The 23,228-nt window shown below is 35.5% G+C and overlaps 1 protein-coding gene across 4 annotated transcripts in view; it reads left to right on the top strand.

The window, feature by feature from the left end:
* Window positions 1-2,475: 2,475 nt before the first annotated feature.
* The window catches only part of LOC123310129 (inositol-trisphosphate 3-kinase B), a 219,010-nt gene continuing 198,257 nt past the window's right edge, over window positions 2,476-23,228 (top strand). For 2 of the 4 annotated variants that reach the window (XM_044893523.1, XM_044893522.1), the window contains exon 1: window positions 2,656-2,678. In XM_044893523.1, coding sequence (XP_044749458.1) covers window positions 2,671-2,678 — 8 coding nt within the window. In that variant the 5' untranslated portion in view covers window positions 2,656-2,670. Of the gene's footprint in view, window positions 2,624-2,655; window positions 2,679-4,759; window positions 4,849-23,228 lie in introns of those variants that run through there. The other 2 variants (XM_044893524.1, XM_044893525.1) reach the window with 2 other exon arrangements.

Raw genomic sequence — 23,228 nt, 5'->3', positions numbered from 1 at the left:
CGACATCTTTTAGGTACAAGTGAGGTCGAACCCCCCCCCACCCTGACAGTCAACAAAATGAAATTATGTTGGACTTTGCTTTATATCCATAGACACAATATTTCCACCCGAAAATATTGTTACAAATGCTATAGGTATGCGTCTGAAAATCTCATGACGGAAATACGTGTCTCTGGTATAGCTGAATAATATTATACTTTTTGGGCCCACATATTTTGGTTACCATTCCAGAAAATTATTATTTTATCACAAAACTCAACTTATTTGAATAACAAGTGGTCAACTAGTAAATTTCATCATAGATACATTTCGAAATATATAAATGTAATGTTTAATATAAAAATAAAAATGGTCTACACTTGTAGACCATGCGAGTGAATACGATCGAAAAGATGGCGTGACTGACGTAGGGCTGATGGACTTGTTGAACAATTTAGACAGTGGATAACATAGGCTTAAACTACAGTTCTTTACGAAATATGATGGACAACCATCATGAAGGAGGATGAGTTTATAATAAAAGTACGAATATATACCTCAACGTTTTTATAGACTATCGCAAGAGTAAAAGCACGAGTTCTTTCTCGGAAAACGTTGTAATGACCTACTTCCATTTTCCATTTTTAAATGGAAAACGTTGTAATTGCCTACTTCTTGTCAAATAACTGTAAATATGTATTACAAACTGATTTTAAAATGTATTCGGCAATGCAGTGAGATTTTCGAAATATGAATTAATTCCTTATAGACAACGTGTTTTCAATCATCATTTATGAATATAATTTCCTTACAGTAAGGAAATGAAGATTTCCTAACAGTTGACTTTTTCTTCGAGAAATTTTGTCTGGAATGTCAATATTTCTAAGCGATTTGCGGAAAAATTATTTATTCTCGTTTCGAGGGCGCAATAGAATTAATGCATTTCACGCTCTCGTGTGAAATTAACATTTTGGACTTAATGCCTTTTTGCTCTGGGTTAGGAATAAAGGTACACCCTGGAGAGACAGCAATAAATTTGATTCGATGTATTGCTAACCTATTTAGTATATTTCCTGTCATAGTTAGGAGAGGATAAGTTTGTAGGTACCAAGGAGATATATCTACATCTCCTTGGTAGGTACCGTAGATTCGGGTGACTTGGAACGATTGTTGAATTCAACTTGTCATATTTTCAAAACGGTGACCTATTTTTATGTGAAATGTGGTTCGAATACGCTTAATGACTCAGACTATTGATTAGGATATATACCATGCTTCAGAATTCGGATAAAAATTTTGAAAAGAATAAAATGTACTTGTCCCACCGATTTGAAAGGCTTGGGACACAAATCAAAGAAATCTATTGATTTCTCAACTCTCAAATAAAAAAGGTGATTTGGGACGGTGTATAGTTTTGAATAATTAGAATTTGTGATGATATAGTTGAAATTCGGTATGGAAATTAAATGATAAACCCCTATTACAGCGAAAGTAGATATATTGCAACGCAAATGTAAAAAAACTAAACAAAACAAGGGAACTTTGATTTCTTTCTTTCTTTGGTGATTTCTTTGTGGAAATGACGTAAATAATAATATCCTGCGAAAAATCGGCATATTTCCTGCTGCCAATGCGCCGCTCGTATCTATTTGGCATTGCGCCCTATGCAACAACAAAATAAATGAATGAGATCCGTGTTGCCGTTTAATTTGTAAACAACCTTGTTTCATGACATATCCAATATCCCAATATCACACGTATCCAGAAAAAAAATTACACATGCACAAAGTGAAACACATGTACAGGACACTATAAAGAATAAGGCCACAAAAAAGCGCGCTTTTACTCTCCTGAATTCGTTAATTTTTTCTTTCAATTCACGGCAAACTCAACAGGAATCAATTGTTAAACTAACCGAAAAGACGCTACACAATCTTATAAGTTTGTCCCTTCACTCATAAATGGTAAGAAACAAAGAAATGTGCAAGGGGGTAATTGTTCCAAGTTACAGGATTGTCCCAAGTCACCCGAATCTACCGGTTCTAAAATTTATTCCTGCATCTTCTGATGCGCATTTTGTACGTCCAAACTTCATAATCAAAGCAAAAGGTGGTCAAATCGAGTAGAAGTGAACACTTTATCAGTTGTCGGTCATTTTTGCACATAGGTATTTGTCTCTCAACGAATAAAGAATATTTCGATATGTAGAAATCATCTTCATTTGTCGTGCACGGTGCACGGTACTTATAATTTTCTCATATTTTCATCAAAAATTCGAACTCCTTGTACCCTTCCATGTACGCTCTCATTCAGATGCAGTGTATTATTGTAGTAACTAGATTTATACGACATTGGTTTAGATCAGATCATAACAAACGGTCGCAGGCCAAACATTGGAGTTCCATTTTCGTCATTACCTGGAAAATGATATACTCTTCTTCAAATATAACCATGATACTCACAAACACTAGATAACATTGTCTCGCGATTATTATTTCAGTTTATTTTTATGTTCACGTTACCACAGTGGAACCATTCATTGAGTTGGTGTAGAATAAGTGCTGAGTAGATTCATTTAGAAACTGTATATGCCTAATAAGAACTCTACTTAGTTGTGGATAATTCCACATCCAACATAAATCGTGTAAGTAAATGATATTTTTTGTTACAGGGCACTTCCAAAAAATCGAGATGGCCTGGTAAGTGAAGGTTCATTTATTCTCATATTAATAGATCTCATCCTATACATACCCATATCATACGAATTCCGAAAATGACCTCTTGTATTTTTTTTGATTTCACCGGTAGTGATACCAACTTTCGTTTTTCAAATGGAATGTCTCATATTTTGGGCCTGTTCCGATATTGCTGAACAGTACTGTCAGTATTTCAGAAACGATGCCTATTGGCCCAGTCGTTCGAGTTCTATTGTTATTCGATTGCGGGCCAGTACTAACAGCAATATCGGAACAGGCCCCTAATCATGAAAAAAAAAATGATTCCTCATAGAATTAACACCATTATCCTAAAAGGCATATTTTCTGACATAGGTATACAGAAGACACCATTTCCTGGACCATATTTTGAATTTTATTCTTCTCAAAATACAAATATAGGTATACTCCATTCACTTTCTTTTTAGCACTCGGTTGGCCATGGAAATTTGACACATTCCACTCTGTATAGTACGAATATGTGGGATTATGACGCTTGTCAAAACATTTTTTGGTTTTAAATCAGCGCTATGTTGTTCGTTTTACGTAAAAGTCTCAGTAATTACGTATTTTATCACTATGTCGAATAGTGATTCGACATAGTGATTCACATATTCGCAGAATATGTGACGAACATAATTGACGTTTATAGCAACTGATTGAATGCATACCAAATCTAGTTATTCGCATGGAAAAAACAAGAGATCCGTTTTTAAATATATTTATTTTTGCTATGGAAGAAAAGTGAATTATTGACACATAATATGCAGTAGCTTCAGGAGAGTTTAATGTTGATGATCTTCTTTGGCTCAAGGTTGAAGTCGTTACATCAGTTGTAGAATTCAAAAAAATCGAATGAAATGCATATGATGCGGTGGTAGGGAATGGATATCTTTCGACGGAATTAACAGATAATCACAAAAATGTTAAATTCTTCAGCAAAAAATCCTCTTGCATCAATGGAAGTCAAAGTAATTAAAGGAAGTTTCAAGGCAAGAGGAACACCATTAATTAAAAATTTCACATGAATTGACAATAACTGGCTCGTATTTATGGCTGTTTATTTTTAATACTTTGATAGATTAATAATATATTTATTGATCCCTCGAGACATTTACAATGTATAGGACAAGTTCAAGGGAAAACAGAAAAATTAATTTTCTGGAACTTATTCGACGACGACATTCATCGATAATTCTGTAGTAACTTTTCGCATTCGTTCACCCTAAAATAAAATTCTCAAATGCCGTCTTTTTTTAGGTCTTCAAATAGAAGGAAATTCTTTGTCATCCTATTTATTCCCAATCTGTGGAAACATTCAGCAAAAATATAAGTCGTTAAGATTCGGATGAAACATAATATAAATTCACTCAAATTGAATATGTTTGCCACCGTCTGGTGTATTGTAGATATAGAATATCAGGGTTACCTACTATTTGAATGAGCGGACCTGAATTTTAAATAGCACTTCCTGAGACCCTGTCTTCTCTCTTTTTCAATCACTTTCGGCTTTTTTGTAATATTAATTGATATTAGCGGAACATTTTCGCTCAACTAATGTTGATGTCATTCGATAGTATTTGATCTACTCTATCGTGGTGTGGCGTTGGATTCACTAGTTTTGGGACACCCTGTATATAACAAACTCACAAATATAAAGGAGTGTAAAAAAACAGTATTTTAAAAGGCACAATTCATAAATTCTTACGCGGTAATCTCTTGAAATATAACATAAGAATTTCCACAAGTCTTCTGATTGAATAGGTTGTACTAATAACTTTTGATATTACACATCTTCCTTTAAGCAAAGTAATGGTATTCTCAATTCGGAATGTCGTTTCAGAGAGTAGAAAATTGAAATGCACCTCCTTGGCCATTAAATTTTCACTATCACTACTGACATAAAAATTTTTGCTGCTCATGTGCAATGGAGCTTAAGTTTCCAACTGGTGAAAGATATGTGTGAATTTTAATTCATATTCCATGTCTGTTCATATCATTCAGATTGTCGGATGTTCATCGATATGGACACATAAACCAGTCTCTGCATAAACCAATGTTTGCAGGGATAAACTAAGTCTTCTATCAATTGGTACAGTGCCGGACTGGCTCATACTTACCTAGTGAGATTGTGAAAACCGTGGGGCCCCCAATGGTAAGCAAATAGAAACTTCTCATAAGAATAACTCATAAAAATATATAAAGAAATAAACTCTGAAAAGAACTAGAAATAAATATGATGAAGAGCATATATAGTGGGTGTTTCCCAATGATCTGGACAAACATAATACGACTACATGTTATATATGCTAATAGTGCTGTAGATGAGATCTGGAGAAACATTTTTGACATTTGCGAGATGCAAGGTGTTGTAGAACATTTTTCAGCAATATTTTGTTGAGTGTTGTGTGTGAAATTCTATTTCGACGAATCAGACCTTGGGTACGGATACTCCATTTTCTGAGAATTTCCGTGAAAAAAAATTCAACAAAAATCGAAAAGAATTTTTTTACATGTCCATAGCGAAAAGCAAATCATAAGTGAATACTTTTCGTAGTTACTCTGCTATTTTCTATCCTGAAGGGTGAAAAGAGAATCATAAAATACTTATAGCTAGGGGTTCTTGCATTGAAGCTTTGTTTTGGATTTAAAAAAAAAAATACAATAACTATTTTGGCTCTGTTCAAAATAATGATACACTAGTCTGCAGGACCACCCTGGAAGATAATATTCAATAATCACAAAAAAATGTCACTATAATTTCAATTAAACACTGGTAAGAATCGAACTCTCCCCAGTCTAAGATCGAAAGATTTGATCTTTACCTCTACAATGCGCTGGTAGAAAAAATGTTTAGGTTAAAAATGATCCCAATTTGTATTTCATAGGTAAGGATCGAGCTTCTCGATATGAGAAGAGGAGTGCGATTCTCAACAGTGCTTTACTGAAATGTAAAAGAATAGAAAATGAAAAGTGATAACGCCTAAACGGCAATGAATAAAATAATGAGGATAAATTCAGATGCATACCACCCGACGATATGAATATCGACAAGTGTTACGATCTGAATTAGGGAAAATATGGGACATATGCTATTGTCTTCGTCTTGGTTTCTATCTGGGGGGGATTGAATCGGATACCGTTTCATGTTGGATGGCGCTCTGGGTAAATAATACCCAGTAGAACATGACAACATTGAATAAAGTTCCATCAATTCCAAACGTTCTCCACCGTGGAAAAATGCTATGTTGCTCTGATGAGGCCAAATGAGGCCGAAACCATGGTCAGCATCTGCTTTTCTTCTACTCCATTTGGGGCCTTGACGATGGCAAATTGGCTAGCTCAATTCAGATCGTAACACTTGTCGATATTCATATCGTCGGGTGGTATGCATCTAGATTTATCCTCAGAATAGAAAATTTTCTTATGATTATTGGATATTATCATCCAAAAGTGACAGCTCTAGACAAATGTGGAAAAACTGTGTTCGGTTTTTGTAAAAAAAAATTTACGGAAATTCTTTAAAAAATCCAGTATAAGAATGAAATTTCAATTCATAATTTTTGAATATTTGAATTGAGAACAAAACACAAAAAAACTCTATAGTTTGTGACGCAGAAACTTTCTTTTCCAAAACATAAAAACAACTCAACAAAATATTGCTGTAAAATAACCATAGCTTGATGAATCCCGGCAACGCCAACGATGAGATACCCATGGCAACGACATGCAGTCTGTCATTATATATGAATTAATCAAATCAAAGGACCCCGCACACTTACTTAGGAAAAGCGGGTCCAGTGAATTTTCCCCATTTTTAAATATTATATTCATATCAACCTTAAGAACAATATATCAGATTTTCACGAAGGTCTTACATCCGGTTTGTTCTATAGGGCGTTCCAAAATTGCAGTCAATCAGATTTTGAGATAGCTAAATGAGAAGATTAGTGACACAGAATTATGTCCATCCTGTACATTCCTGAATAAAAACACCTTTGGACTGACCGTCAATACCTATCATAATAATTATAACGAATGAAATCCTATATTCCTTGACAGCAATCTCAACTAGAGATAAGTTTTGAAGAAAAATTGTATGAAATCCGAATTAACACCTGAATAATTTTGCAACTGTTCTTTGCACATTAATGAAACTTCCTACAGAGGTGGACATACAATCATGGTATCATATTTTGAAAAACTCAGGGGGGTCCCAAAGTCACTAACAAAGTTACATTCAGTTACTTATACAGCTTCATGGAACATTCTGTATAACGAAACTTAACGTGGTGGGCGGTGTTTGGATATCTGTGATATCTTGTTATTCAGAACCCAAGGCATCATGATGAAATTTTGAAAATTAGAAGGATTATCATCAAAATTTAAAGATTCATTTGTGCGTAGCTGCAATTTTGGAACGCCCTATAGAACAAACCGGATGTAAGACCTTCGTGAAAATCTGATATATTGTTCTCAAGGTGGATATAAATATAATATATAGAAATGGGGAAAATTCTCTGGACCCGCTTTTCCTAAGTAAGTGTGCGGGGTCCTTTGATCTGTTCCTCAAAAGGGATATATTTATATATTCAAAGCGTTTGTAGAGAAAATATTGTTCCTAAAACCCTTGCGAAAATTATCTTGTCCGCATTCAACTGCAGTTGGAGTACCAATTTTCGCACATGTTTTTGCAGGTCATAGAGAAACACTTCTTGTACTCAATATTTACCCCACTTTTACAGGGGACCTAAAAGAATCGTGCCAAACCTAGGAATTGTACCTGTGTCATATTTCTTGCAAGTATCTAATCCAATATTCGTATTTTTTTTCTCTCAAATGACATTTCTCCAAGGAAAAATATTTCTATATCACTTCAACTAAGGGCCCCGAGAACTCAATTGGGGGGTGAGCCCCGTGAGATTTTTCTCAGTATCTCACCGGGCCAGTTCGGCATTGAATTGGTACTTTCCATAAAAGTATCTATCTTCTCCTTGTTGAACAATATTTTGATATGGTTTCTCTTCCCTTATTCCTCTAACCTCCATTTATTAATTTATTTTTCCATTTGGAAATCCATTCATTGAACAAATCAGACAAAACTGACAATTGACACCTTCCAACAAATGTCATTAGTAATGATTACGTCACACATATCCATAACCATAGTAAGCTGTGGTTACAGCGCCAAAATTCGCCTTCATTACTGACCAAAATCAAATTTTTAAGAAAATACCTTGATATTCTCCAGTTGAAAACAGTGTATAATGCTTTCTGTCGGTCTCAAGGTCGGGTGGTTATGCAAAAGTACAACATACTCCTCTTGTTTCCGTCCGATGGGCTGTATAATTTGTCAGATATCATGGACCCTTCTCAGCTGTTTGCTCTACAGATATTAAATACTATAAGTAGTGGGAAAATAAAACTGAGACCTCCTGACTACGTATATGAAACAAGAAATATAAGGAACAAATCATACAAACCAAGAGCGGAAAAACGAATAGGCCAGAGATGTTTCAGCTATTTGGCACCTCGTCTATATGACATGGTCACCATGGACCTGAAAAACATCAAGAATAAACTTAAGAGATGGGTAATGGAAAAAGGAAGATCATACATCGATGCTATAATAAATCCATCACAACAGCTATATCAGAAGATATTAAGAAACCATCACAATAATTATGATTAATATGTAGACAACTGTTTCATGGCTCCAGAGATTTTAGTTTTTATTAGTTTTTTTTTGTGTTCATTGCTTTAGCCACTTAGAACATAAAAAAATGGCTACTGAAAAATTTTCAAGATTAATTTAATAAATCGTGTACAGGCTCATGCCTCCGTGATAAATGTTTATACCTGTAGTTACACAAAAATAAACGTTATTATAATGAAAGAATGATAACGCCTAAATGGCAATGAATACAATAATAAGGATAAATTCAGATGCATACCACCCGCCGATAAGAATATCGACAAGTGTTACGATCTAAATTGAGCTAGCCAATTTGCCATCGTCAAAGCCCCAAATGGAGTACGCTCCACCGAAGAAATGCAGATGCTGACCATGGTTTCGGCCTCATTTGGCCTCATCAGAGCAACATAGCATTTTTGTGCGGTGGAGAACGTTTGGAATTGATGGAACTTTATTCAATGTTGGCATGTTCTACTAGGTATTATTTACCCAGAGCGCCATCCAACATGAAACGGTATCCGATTCAATCCCCTCCAGATAGAAACCAAGACGAAGACAATAGCATATGTCCCATATTTTCCTAAATTCAGTACGCCGATTCGCTTTGCGAATGTCAGACGCATGATGAATTGAGAAGTCTGGGACGCGCTCATGTCACGGCAGAAATGATGCCAGCGGTACAGTAATGAAAGAATGATAACGCCTAAATGGCAATGAATACAATAATAAGGATAAATTCAGATGCATACCACCCGCCGATAAGAATATCCACAATTGTTACGATCTAAATTGAGCTAGCCAATTTGCCATCGTCAAACCCCAAAGGGAGTACGCTCCACCGAAGAAAAGCATATGCTGACAATGGTTTCGGCCATGGAAAAGCAGATGCCAAAACCATGGTCAGCATCTGCTTTTCTTCGGTGGAGCGTACTCCATTTGGGGCTTTGACGATGGCAAATTGGCTAGCTCAATTTAGATCGTAACACTTGTCGATATTCTTATCGGCGGGTGGTATGCATCTGAATTTATCCTTATTATTGTATTCATTGCCATTTAGGCGTTATCATTCTTTCATTACTGTACCGCTGGCATCATTTCTGCCGTGACATGAGCGCGTCCCAGACTTCTCAATTCATCATGCGTCTGACATTCGCAAAGCGAATCGTCGTACTGAATTAGGGAAAATATGGGACATATGCTATTGTCTTCGTCTTGGTTTCTATCTGGAGGGGATTGAATCGGACACCGTTTCATGTTGGATGGCGCTCTGGGGAAATAATACCTAGTAGAACATGCCAACATTGAATAAAGTTCCATCAATTCCAAACGTTCTCCACCGTAGAAAAATGCTATGTTGCTCTGATGAGGCCAAATGAGGCCGAAACCATGGTCAGCATCTGCTTTTCTTCGGTGGAGCGTACTCCATTTGGGGCTTTGACGATGGCAAATTGGCTAGCTCAATTTAGATCGTAACACTTGTCGATATTCTTATCGGCGGGTGGTATGCATCTAAATTTATCCTTGTTATTATTATGACTTTAGCCTTGCGGCTTTCACACTCCTCTCCAGAGGAACATTCACTTATCCCAGATATCTCAGATATCAAAAGGATTAAGCTCTGTTGGAGCCCTTTCCAGGTTTTCGGGCTCGTGGTGGTGGTCGGGTCCGGGTCGCTTCTCGGCTCCCTGCCGCCGGTTGGATTCCTGCTCCACCCGCACTTCCTGTCGGAGTCCAGTCGGTGTTCCTCTGCATTCCCCATGTACTTGCGTACAGTTCTCGCCGTTCCCAGCAGTACCGCCTTCTGCATGACTTTATAGATTAATTTTTTCAGTGTGCCTATCTAGAAGATTTTTATTTTTTGGAATGGCCACGTCGATGAATAGTGCTCTCTCCTCATCCTTATTGAGCACTATGAGGTCTGGTCTATTGTGGGTTATTTTCCGGTCTGTGAGAACAGTGCGATCCCAGTAGAGTTTGTGATGTTCATTTTCCAATACAGCATCCTGATGGTAATTGTAATAAGGAACCTTTTTCGAACTCAAAAGTTGGTGTTTTAGTGCCAATTCTTGGTGAAAAATTTTGGCAACAGCATCATGTCTATTTTTGTACTCCGTGCCCGCGAACTTCTGACATCCCCCGGTGATGTGCTGGATAGTTTCATGTGTCGCACAGCCATAACGACAGCTATATCGTCCGCAACTGAGGTATCCTTGGCGATATATTTCTGGATCGGGATTTACTAGAGCGTCATGGAGACTAACAGCCGTTTTCAATAAACCTCTCTATCCATCGTTTCACTTACTGACGATTGATAACCATTCTAAAATATATCTACAGATAGATCATAGAAACGTAATCAGATGGTTTTCCCATCTTCACTAACTGAAATAATGGATAGATAGGTTCATTGAAAACGGCCGCTAGCTGATTTTGAAGATTATATGGTAGAAAGAAAAACAAAAGCTTCTATTAGTACGAGATCCTGCTGCAGAATTACTACGTTCATTACGTACAGAGACAAACAAACATTTTTACATACTTTTATGGATAGGAGAATACACTGATAACACCGCAGCCTGTCAAAAATGACCGCAAGTAATTATAATTAAATTAATGTTAATCAATATTCCAAGAGAAATTTCGTTCACTCCGTTTTGAAATAAAATATCATCCACATCATAACAATACATGTAAAGAATACTAAAATCCATAGTTGCCGTTGCACACTCGGCCGCATCTACCTCGCAACCAGGTGTAAGCAGGTAACATTTCGATGTATTTCTACGTTCATGACGTACACGGATGTTTTTGATATCAAATTAAAGCTAATTTTTTTCGAATAGGATGATGTATGGCTGCCTGTGAAAAAATGGCCGCAAGTTAGGTCTGCCATCTGATATCTGAAATAAAGTGAAAGAGATGGCGCGCAACGCCACTTGTTAGATGAGGATGGTGGATGCCAGCCGACTTAACATTTACAAAATTATAATTACGTAATGAATATTATGAAAAAAACTTAAAGTATTAAGAGATTTATTTTATAATAAAAAATAATTTATTCATCAAGTACAAATGTAATTAAATTTGAAGAATTTTTTTTCGTGTTTCTTCAAAATCAGTCTCTTGAATCAAGTTATATTTTATATCAGTGTATTACATTTTCTAGTCCAAGTCCGATTCCTCGCTGCTTTCACAATCGCAGTTGTCACTATCGTCGTCGCAATCAGAGTTTTCTTCATCATCTGAAAATGTGTTAGCTCAATTACATAATACATTTTCTACTTGTATCGGAGTTGAACTTCCCAGAAATCATGTTGGTTTCAGGGCACCATCCAGAAGAAGCCAACTATTTATTCTCCGCACTAAACTTTAAACAGTGGTACTTAGTAGCATTGAGCAATATCGAATTGACGAAAATCGTCCGTAGCACCTTTTGTTTTAATGACTTCCAAAACTATAAAATGTGGGTTGAAACAAACCCTTTGATTTTTTAATGAATTTTTCATCATTCTCTTTTGCCGCATACATCTTTTTGAACATGATAAATCTTCCAGTGTCTTTGGAATGAACTTTGGTGAGACTTATCATCTTTTAAAAAAATTCTTCTTATGTTCCGATATTAATTTATTCGGACCTTATTCTTATTAGAATCTATTATATGCATTGCGCCCGAACTCTCAATATTCGTATAGCGCCCGACGAAGTGTGATTACATAAATAATATCAACAGCGTTGTGTACAGGGTGGGCAAATTTCGATATTTTAGCACTACAGTTTTTAAACCAGAGGAGATACACAAAATCTGATACCCCATTCTCGTTCTCTTTTTCTGAGAAACTAACAATAGTAGTAGTCATTTTTGGCCACTTTCTTTTGTTTTCGAGTTATAAGCAAAAAGTGGAAAAATAGCGATATCGAAATAAATTTATATCTCCGCTAATACTGATGATAGAGCTCTGAAATTGAAACATTATACAGGCACTTTTTTACGTAGAATCCAGTGGCGTGCTCGCCCTTTTAGCAGGATTTTTAATTACGAAGCTATGACCCAAAGTTATGTTTTTTTAAATGGGAACACTAGTTTTCTGTGCAATTTTTTGAAAGCTTAATTTTTACTGATTTCAAAAATATATAACATCATATGGTTTGTATCAATATAAATAATAGAAAATGGTCGAAAACCTTTTTTCTCAATATTTCTATGGTTTCAACTTTTGATGAGCATAGAAAAATATAGCATCGTATGATTACCATTGTCTCTTTGTATAAGTCCTTTCATTATTATGAAAATTTATGAAATATATCTGGATTCAAATTTTGTGAAAATTGGTAAAAAGCATAGAAAGAATGACATTGCCGGAAGGAGACTGCTTGTGTTTTAGGAAACTCTATTTTTCTGTGCTCATCAAAAGTTGAAACCATAGAAATATTGAGAAAAAAGGTTTTTGACCATTTTCCATCATTTATATTGATACAAACCATATGATGTTATATATTTTTGAAATCAGGGAAAATTAAGCTCTGAAAAGATTGCACAGAAAACTAGTGTTCCCATTCAAAAAAACATAACTTTGGGTCATAGCTCCGTAATTAAACATCCTGCTGAAAAAGCAAGCACGCCACTGGATTCTACTTAAAAAATTGCCTGTACAATGTTTCAATTTCAGAGCTCTATCATCAGTATTAGCGGAGATATAAATTTATTTCGAAATCGCCATTTTTCCAATTTTCGCTTATAACTCGAAAACAAAAGAAGGTGGCCAAAAATGACTACTACACTTATTGGTTTCTCAGAAAAAGAGACCGAGAATGGGGTATCAGATTTTGTCTATCTCCTCTGGTTTAAAAGCTGTAGTGCTAAAACATCGAAATTTACCCACCCTGTACAACGAGCTCCAACACGTGATTATAATATACGAATAATTCAGATGCACTGTTGAGAACCCTAAGATTCCTTTCACACCACGGGTTTTTACCGTCGGGTTCTTACCGAAAAACAACAGAATGAAAAATTATTCATCGGGTTTTATCCGGTGGGCATATCAAGCTCTCGAATCTCGTGGCGATAATCGCCGCCGAAAGTGCAATCTGGTTGTTTTCCAGTGCGAAACTAAACCGGAACATGTGTGAAAGATCCTATAATATCAGTAGATATGATTCGGAACATCGGGTAAGAACCCGATGCACAGTGGTCCGAAATTCCGAAAAGCTGGCCAAAAGTCCAAAAAAAATGTTTTTTTCTAGGGACTTTCAATGATTGGAATAGTTTTGGAAGTATCCCTAGTATGTATTATAACCATTAAGAAAGCGAAAACGTCCCTATCTGGCTGGGAATCGCTTACCATTTAAGAGCGTTAAGCATGTAAATCGTTCGCTCATCGCGCGTCTAAAATTGGACACGTTTAGACACGTGTAGAATCGCGAAAAGTGAACGGATTTTGATTCTGTAAAATGGATTGTTCTCTGGAAAAAATGTAGATTGCTCGAAATTATTGTAACAGATGTATGAAGCGTAAAATGATTAATGAAAGTAGTGGTATTTTTTTTTACTTTCTGAAAAGTCGTGTTAGAAAAAGCCATAAGTCAAAACCCCCAACGGACCCCACCCTGAAACTGAATGTAAACTGTTGCTCAGGTATCTCATCCAAACATATCCAAAAATTGGCTGCTTCTGACTGCAACTTTGATTTTGGGGATAATGTTTACGCGATGATGTGTGCCTAGGTTGGTTCTTGTTTAGGATATGTTTTTTTTTCTTTTGAATAAGACGACTAATCGATTCCAAATAAATAAACGAAAATTCGTGTCAGGTGTTTTAATTCTATCCTCACCACCCCACACACCCCCCAACCCCGTAAATAAAAAAATGGCGATTTTAAAATTTTTTTTATTTTCTGATTTTGTTCACATTTTGATTTCGAATTCTTAATCAGCGTCCCGGAAAACCCCTGAGTACAAACTTTTACCCGAATTGAATACGATTCCGAAAAAATTTTCCGCCATATTGGATCCACCATTGTTTTTCTACATTTCGAGTTCGAATTCGTAATTAGCGACCTCAAAAACCCCCCAGTACAGACCTTTATCCGAATTGAGTAAGTTTTCGTTAAAACTTCCGCCATTTTGGACCCGCCATTTTGTGTTTCCACTTTTTGTCTTCAAATTCGTAATCAGCGACACCGAAAACCCCTAAATACAGACTTCCACCCGAATCGAAAACATTTTTGACTTTTGGCCAGCTTTTCGGGGTTTCGGACCACTGTGCGATGGTGCGAAATGAGTCTAACTCTCTCTTACTTTATTTCGGATATCTCGCTATTTTAACAGATGGCAGACCTAACTTGTTGCTATTTTTTCACAGGCAGCCATACATCATCCTATTCGAAAAAAAATTAGCTTTAATTTGATATCAAAAACATCCGTGTACGTCATGAACAGGGTTACATCGAAATGTTACCTGCTTACACCTGGCTGCGAGGTAGTTGCGGCCGAGTGTGCAACGGCAGCTATGGATTTTAGTATTCTTTACATGTATTGCTGTGATGTGGATGATATTTTATTTCAAAACGGAGTGAACGAAATTTCTCTTGGAATATTGATTAACATTAATTTAATCAAAAATACTTGCGGCCACTTTTGACAGGCTGCGGTGTTAATAGTGTATTCTCCTATCCATAAACGTATGTGAAAATGTGTGTTTGTCTCTGTACGTAATGAACGTAGTAATTCTGCAGTGGGATTTTAGACTATATGATGTATGCCATTTAGCGATGGAGAAAGCGTCTGCAGGCTTTCGAAGAAGTGAGAATCGTCAGATGACACTCGGGTGTGTCAGATTAAATTACTGTATATGCACTACGTGTCTCAGATAATAAATTCATCTTAATCTGACAATTTGCGTCAGATTTTTAAAGGATATCGTAATTGGACCGTAATGAAGCTACTTTTCAAGAGACTAACAATTCGGACGTGACGCAAGCTCCTTCAATTTCGAACTTCGATATTTCATGTCTAAACGTAATTCTTAGCTTTTGCTGTACTATTTTCCGGGTGAACTGTCAAGTTAGAAGTTAGCAATTGGGATTGTTTTTTAATTTAAAATTATCATGAAATCATAGAGATGATTTTTACGGACGTGTAAAAAGCATTCATTATTGAATCCTACTTCAAAATTGGGGAGAAAATCGAAGGAGTGTGGAAATATTCTTTAATGTTCTATAGCGACATTCCCAATGTATATCCCAATGTTGCTGAAAGAATCAATCTTTCGAAAGTACTGTTTTCAAATGCGATGACGAAATGAGTATGTTCAAGCAAAAAGACTAGTGTTTGACCAAAAAAGAAAACCTCAGAGTTATTCAGCAATAATGAAAATATTATGACAGAAGACAAAAGCTCCACGAACTTGTGTTCGGGTTTTATCTCAAGTATCTGTTGGCATATTTTATACCACAAGATTTTGAATGAAAAACATCAGTTTGTCATCAGTCGAACTACATGTTCGAAATGCAATGATTGATTACCTATCGTTGTAGCTTGTAGCATCCAACAAAAAAAAATGGAGTTCGGTATGCATCAGTCAATGGCAAAATGTGGAACCTATTTTTTTTAATGGAATTTTAACAGTAGAACTTTATGAATAAGGAGAAAGCATCATGCCTTTTTATAGCAAAGTTGAATTTTGATAAATTGTCCAATATTCATTTTCATGTAATTCAGTTCTTTAGTTTAGTCATGGATTTTCAGTAACCACCAAATTAATTCAATATTTATGGAGAATTAATAAACATACTGAGATTCTTACTGTGCTTTATTCATATTACTGAAATAGGTAGAACCTTTTTACAAAAGAAAAACATAAAACGACGATCCGTTCAAGATTCATATCTCTTATGAATAAAAATAGTGGGGATCGGTTAAAATTTTTACCAAGAATTTTTCTAACCGCCTCAGATTGTTTGGATTCCTGTGATCTGACTCAATGAAAGAAATGCTTTTCGCACTTTGGACGAAATTAACTTTTCCTTAAAAGTGCCTTTCCACTTTCCATACAAAATTACGATTAATTACGGTTAATGTCATCATTGTTTACATTTTGGAAAGATGAAGTAATTCAAGAAAAGACCTACGTTCAGACACCGTTTAAAATTCCATAGCCTATTTGACGACGAATTTTTTTGAACGCACGTTAATAATTTCAGCTTAATCTTCACACAAATTCATTATCATTATACTTATACTGGAAAACAGAGAGTTTTTTCTGAGGTTTTTATCTCTGTTTTCATGTATCGTACGAATGTATGTATGGTACCTACCCCGTTGACATTTTTCCTCTACTTACACTGAGATCTGGAACGAGGAACAGGTTTCAGGATCTGTCTCTTGTTGCCATTTCTTTATACCCGCTTCATTTTTCTTAGATTGTAAAAGTTTGTAACACTCTATTTCAAAAGAATATATTGATATGGTCCGGTTCCTTCAAAATTTAAATTGTAAATACTAAAATCTATGAGTGCTAAAGGTATCGTAGAAGTAGTTGCTAAGGAGATAAATTGAACTTAAAATTGTCAGTCAGTGAGATATTTTTTGGAGAAAAGTAATATTTTATTTGAATTAATGGAACCCAAAATATAATCTATATTAATAAAAGAGGATCTATGGTTTACTTCAAAATGCTTTATTGTTCAAACGATCGCACCAAATTGGACAATTCTTTTTTTGTTGTGTTTATTATTGTTAGGGCAAGGTTTATATAACAAAATATTCCCAAAAAAAATTGTACAGAACAGAAAAAAAGGCATTCCTTTTTCTTACGACCAATCGAGCATTCACGATGAGTTAGTTATTATTATCTACCCTAGAAATAATTTAAATGGATATTACAATAATCCACTTTCGTAGAAAAGATGCATCTTTTCTATTGCCATGGCAATACTTAACGAACGTCTTTTTCCAATTTCACCAGGATACGAATTGTAGCCAATGGCGAGACTTTTCGAGAAATTTCTACATGTGGAAATTCATAGAAGAGATAATTGCACCTCGGAAAGTTAATAACAAGAATTAATATAATATTTGTTCTTCAATGAAAAACTTTTTTTATTTTTGTTTCTGTTTGACGAATCAAAAAATTTCTGACTTTCCGAGGTGACGTACTGATTGAATTGAATTATAATGAAAACCACATATAAATTAGAGGTTTCTGACGTAAGATATTCATTTTTTCTTTTTGGACTGACCACTACGGTGTAGACCAAGACAGCTGTTTACAGAGCAGTGGTCCTCCCAACGCTTCTTTACGGAAGCGAAAGCTGGACTCCCTACAGGCGACATATTAAACAGCTTGAACAGACGCAGCAACGTCATCTAAGACAGATAATGCACATCAGATGGTTCCACAAAGTTTCGAATGCAGAAGTCTTGCAGCGCGCGAGTTGTACTACAATTGAGACTCAAGTAACGAGGGCCCGACTCAGATGGAGCGGCCACATTCTGAGGATGCAAGACACAAGACTCCCCAAAATAGCTCTATACGGCGAACTCACTGAGGGAGCTCGGAAACCAGGAGGCCAGTATAAGCGGTTTAAGGATACACTACATCAATCCCTAAAATCAGTTAATGCTAATCATAACTGGGAACAACTAGCGTTAGACAGGTCACAGTGGAGGTCTTTGGTCCACAGTTATAATGGAGAATCGAGAAGGATACAGCGGCGGCCAGATCTGGTTGGAGACTATCCATGCCCTGAGTGTGGAAGGATCTGCAGGTCACGGTTGGGTCTCTTTAGTCATAGGAGGGCACACAGTCGCAACTAGCACTAAGAAGTTACAAGTCTGTTCGAATTTTTTTTTGTCTTCTTCTTTTTGTAGATTTATTCCCGGTAACGGGATACAGCAATGAATGAATGAATGAAAAAGACCCCTAGCATTTTATGAAAGATAGTACAAATTGTTTTATTTATTACTGCAACAAAACTGTTCAATCTGTTTTTTCAAAGTTCAAGGATAGGGATCCGAAGGAGATATGTTCCGGGGTGGTATATAAAGTCAACTGTGGCGATTGTGGCGTGTTTCATGTTGGGCAAACAGGCCAATATTTGGGCAACAGATCTGCCCAACACAGAAATTGTAAGAATAAAGATGGTTCTACATCATTATCCGCCTATGCTCTATCATTTTGAATTTCAAAACGTGAAAATTTTGGGTAGGTAGAGTAACGTTGCTTTGAAGACTTGACATATTCATTAAAAAGTTTTCAAGCACTGGTAATGCGCGCGCGGACGTTAGCACTTTTAGTGTTGCATATTCCAACTTAAATAAAAAATGTTGAAAACTGGGTCAAAGATCTGATCGGTATGTTACGCCACTGTACAGGTGTCATTTTCTTTCATGTTTCGTTATATTGTTGATCGTTTTTATTTCATTTATGTGAATTCCGCGTTTTGATGTGTCATGACCTTAAACAGCAAACATACATCGATGCCTAGATCCGGTAGATCCGGTTTTAATATTCTGACAGTCATTAATTTTCCTTTTTTCTCTTTTTTCCCTTGTCGGTCTCGCTATACAGTTGTCTTATTGGTCCGCTTTGATGGTTGTACTGTGTTTTTTCGGTGTTTTTGAAAATTGTTATATATAGGATTGATATTTTAGTAATTCAAATGAATATTGTTATTATATGATGGTGTTTCATTTTTGTCAATGTCACTGATTATAAAATTTTTCATTTCAGCCTGAAGAAGGCACAATAAAGTGCCGAAACGTCGTGAAAGAATAGTATGTTTGTGTTTGTCCCTTGGACCGAGATATCCCAAAATAGTGTATTATATTGGCGATGTCAACTTTAACTTTTTCTCGATCATTAAGGTCACTTCAAGGTCAAAACCTCTCTTCCAAAAGGGACCCAATTCTTATGATCCCAAAAATAAAATGAACCAAAATTATGATTTTGCTTGCCAAAATCTTGAAATTTCAATAAAATTGAGCTTGAATGTAAGGGTCAAGGTTGCATTCATCGAGGCATAGTCGAGAGAAATCTTGAAACTTTCTTGGGCAATATTTTTCTCAGGAATACTCTTTAGTTTTTCTGCCGTTTCTTTACTTTTGCTTGTTTAAACTTGCAGGGGCCTCACGGTCAAAAGGGAGGCACGGCCTAAGGTCATATCTGAGCGTGACATTTCTAGATCTTTCCATTTTGGGCGTTCAAAGTATGAGTTCTCAAAGAAAAAAAACGAATTTGACTTCTGTGCTTCGGTCACCACGTTTTTTTTGTCACCCGTTGGAAAAGTTTAAATTTTGAATGGAAGATGGTATAATTAAGGTAATGTTTCCACCGACAAGCTACGAAATATATTCGGCAAGTTTGGTTGCCAATGAATACACACTGTACTATTACTCTATTCCTCTATGATTTCAATGCGTGTTAAAAATCAGCGATATACCTACTGACGTAACTAAGTAGCTATGAATAGAGAGGTATTGTATTATTGAAACGATATAAGTATAAATATGCCATAATATTTGAACACGAATTCCGATTGAAACTAGCAATTTCCAATGATATTGATAATGATAACTTCGAAATTTAATTGTTTTGAAATTAATTGTGCGAAAAAAACTCGCTTGATCCCATTCGACGCAAAATTCCATGCCCAACAATTCAAAATTATATCATTTCTATGATCAAAAGTTTATTTTGGAAGATACCCTCGAAAAACTGATGTAAGAAGGAATATACAGGGTGAGTCTTTGACTCGTACAAATATTTTAACAGTAAATTTTTGAGATGAAAAGAAACACTTTCAACCTCTACTATTTTTTCCGAATGGGCGCGGTTCAAAAGATACAGGCTTTGGGAAAACCAACATAAAAAATGTTATTTTTAGTTCTATCTCACTAACGGTTTTATCGAATGAAATGAATTTCGGAATATAGTTTTTCATTTATTTGATGGATCTTTTTCGAACACAAGAAATCACCCACGTCTTGCAGTATACTCATTATGACCATTACGTACCATAAAAATACCAAAAATTCAAAGAACCCAACTGTTGAAACGAAGTTGAACGCTATACTATGAATATTTGAACCATTTGTAAAATAAATGTATTCTTTATATTTTCTTATATAATTCGCCGTTTTCGAGTACATAATTTGATATTCAAAAATTAAAAAGTATCTAAAATTGGAAAAATTGGGTTCTTTAGCTGAATACAACGCTGTATAAAATATCCACAGATGTGAAGTGTCACAGATTCAGCTAGTTATTGTGAATGAGAAGGTAATTTTGTTCTTCAAGGGGATGCGCAGCATGCACATTATGAAAGTATAGCTATCTTTTTATCAGGTCCCAATCGGAAAAAATGGTATGAGAAGAAAACTTTTTTTTTTACCTCAAGAATCAACTGTTGTCGTAGAATAAGTTCCCGAAAATTGATTTTTTTATTTTTAATGTGACTTGTCCTATACATTGTAAATGTCTTAAGGTACCAATAAATACCCAATTATTATTATTATATAAATGTATTGAGATGAACAGCCACAAGTACGCGCCAGTTGTCCTGTAAATTGTTTATTCATGTCAAATTTTTGTTCAAAGGTGAAGTTCATCTTGACTTGAAACTTCCGTTAGCTAATTCCTTTTACTTATTTTGATGCAAGATGATTTTTGTTGAAGTATTTAACATTCTTATAATTATCTGTTAATTCCTTAGGGAGATACCCATTCCCAACCACTGCATCATATGCATTTCATCTTAGGGTTAATATTTTCGAAATCTACAACTGATGTAACGTATTCAAACTTTAGCCAAAGAAGATAACGAACATTAACTCTCCTCAAGCTAGTACATATTAGGATACTGATCTCTTGTATTTTCCATGCAAATAACTGGATTTGGTATGCCTTCAATCAGTTTGTATAAACTTCAATTATGTTCGTCACATACTTTCCGAAGAGATTCGAGATTGTGATAAAATACGTAATAATAGAAACTTTTACGTAGAACGGGCAACATAGCGCTGATTTAAAACCCAAAAATGTTTTGGCAAGCGTCATAACCCCACATTTTCGTACTTTACAGAGGGAAATGTGTCAAATTTTCATGGCCAACTGAGTGCTAAAATACAAGTGAATGGGGTATATGTTCATTTGATTTCATTTGACGCGAAATTTGATGCTCGATAATTTCCCCTTTTTTCGTGGTATACGCAAGTATCCTTTGAGTTGTCAGAAAAATCAATTATCGTACAACTTCAACTCCTATTTCTCCACAGCAATAGTTGTTCAAGCAGGGCCGATCCTAGCTTGTTGGCCGCCCGCGTGCAGAATCCCTTATGTGCCGCCCCAAAGACAAAAAATATAACTTTTTTTTGACATATACACGGTGTCCTGGATAAAATGGAAAGCATTTTAATGTGAGAAAAGGAACACCTCGAGGTTCACGAAAAACCCCCATATGTAGTATCTAGGAGTTCTAGATTCTGATTTACAGAGTGTTTTTCAAATTTAAATATAAATTAAAACCACTTTATCTCCTGGACGGAACTGTATGAGATGAAATTAGGAATGAGCCTAGGATGATGGAGAAAGCCATAAGTAATAGATATCTACTCATAAGAGAGCTGAAAAATGTATTCAGATGGAAGGCCTTTATTTCGAACAGACAATGAGAGCCGTTTAGTTTTTGTTTTATTTCACCCAAATTGATAGAGATTCAAAATTCACTTCGTTATGAGAGGAATAGGATGTTAAATATCGACACGAGAGAAAAAATTATTGTCACTATCAAGAAAAAAATCAGTCCTCGGCGACGCAATATTATTTGGCGAATTGAATATATAAATCTTGCAGTTTACGCAGATATCGAAAATTATGATACTCTCCAAATTTGTCTGATACCGTCCTGCAAATCGAATGATATTTGATTTCAGTTTTCTGGAACCTCAAGGAAGCTATCTTTATTCCAAATTTCGGATAAATAGGCGATTCTGTCCAGGAGATAGAGTGGTTTCAATTTCCATTTAAATTTTAAAAACACTCTGTGAATCAGAATCTAAAATTCTTAGATACTACATATGGGGGCTTTTCGTGACCTTCGGGGTGTTACTTTTTCTTAAATATTTGGATGATGATGCCTCTGCCCTCAGTGCCCTCTGATATCTTCTCTAAAGATTTTTATGTTATCTTACACAATAAAAATGCAATTTACATATATTCAAGTAGGTACACGCATGCAGTAACTGCAGGAAGCATCATTACTAATATACAGGGTGATTCATAACTATTGGGACATAGGCTAAGGGCAGATTGTTCGGACCAAAATATGGCGATAGGACCAAATATACCTCAACAAAATATTGCTGTGGAAAAAGATAGAGGGCGTTAAAGTTGAATTTTTTATAAGGTAACAGAATATTATTTTCTTCGAAGTTCGAAAGTTCTTTATTAAAAGAATAAGAAAAGGCATAAAAGTCGGAGAAGGCCACGTAGAACATTTAATTTAAGTTTATTCTTTTTATGTTACATTGTTTTTAATTATGCTTTATGGTCGAGATAAATAGATAAAATAAATAAATCGTTACTTCAAATCCCCTTCTGATGCTCTGAACTGTTCAATTGTGTTTTTCTTATAAACGGATTAAAAAATATACAGTGAAATTATGTATTAGCAAAAAACGAAAAAAAAATTTAACTTTAACGCCCTCTATCTTTTTCCACAGCAATATTTTATTGAAGCATATTTGGTCCCATCGCCATATTTTGGTCCAAACAATCTGCCCTTAGCCGTAGCCTATGTCCCAATAGTTATGAATCACCCTGTATAACCATCTAGATTGCA

The sequence above is a fragment of the Coccinella septempunctata genome, chromosome 3 (assembly GCF_907165205.1).
Source record: "Coccinella septempunctata chromosome 3, icCocSept1.1, whole genome shotgun sequence".
Classification (NCBI taxonomy): domain Eukaryota; kingdom Metazoa; phylum Arthropoda; class Insecta; order Coleoptera; family Coccinellidae; genus Coccinella; species Coccinella septempunctata.
Note: the sequence above shows the minus strand (reverse complement) of the source record. Positions and strands in the feature narration are given on the sequence as shown.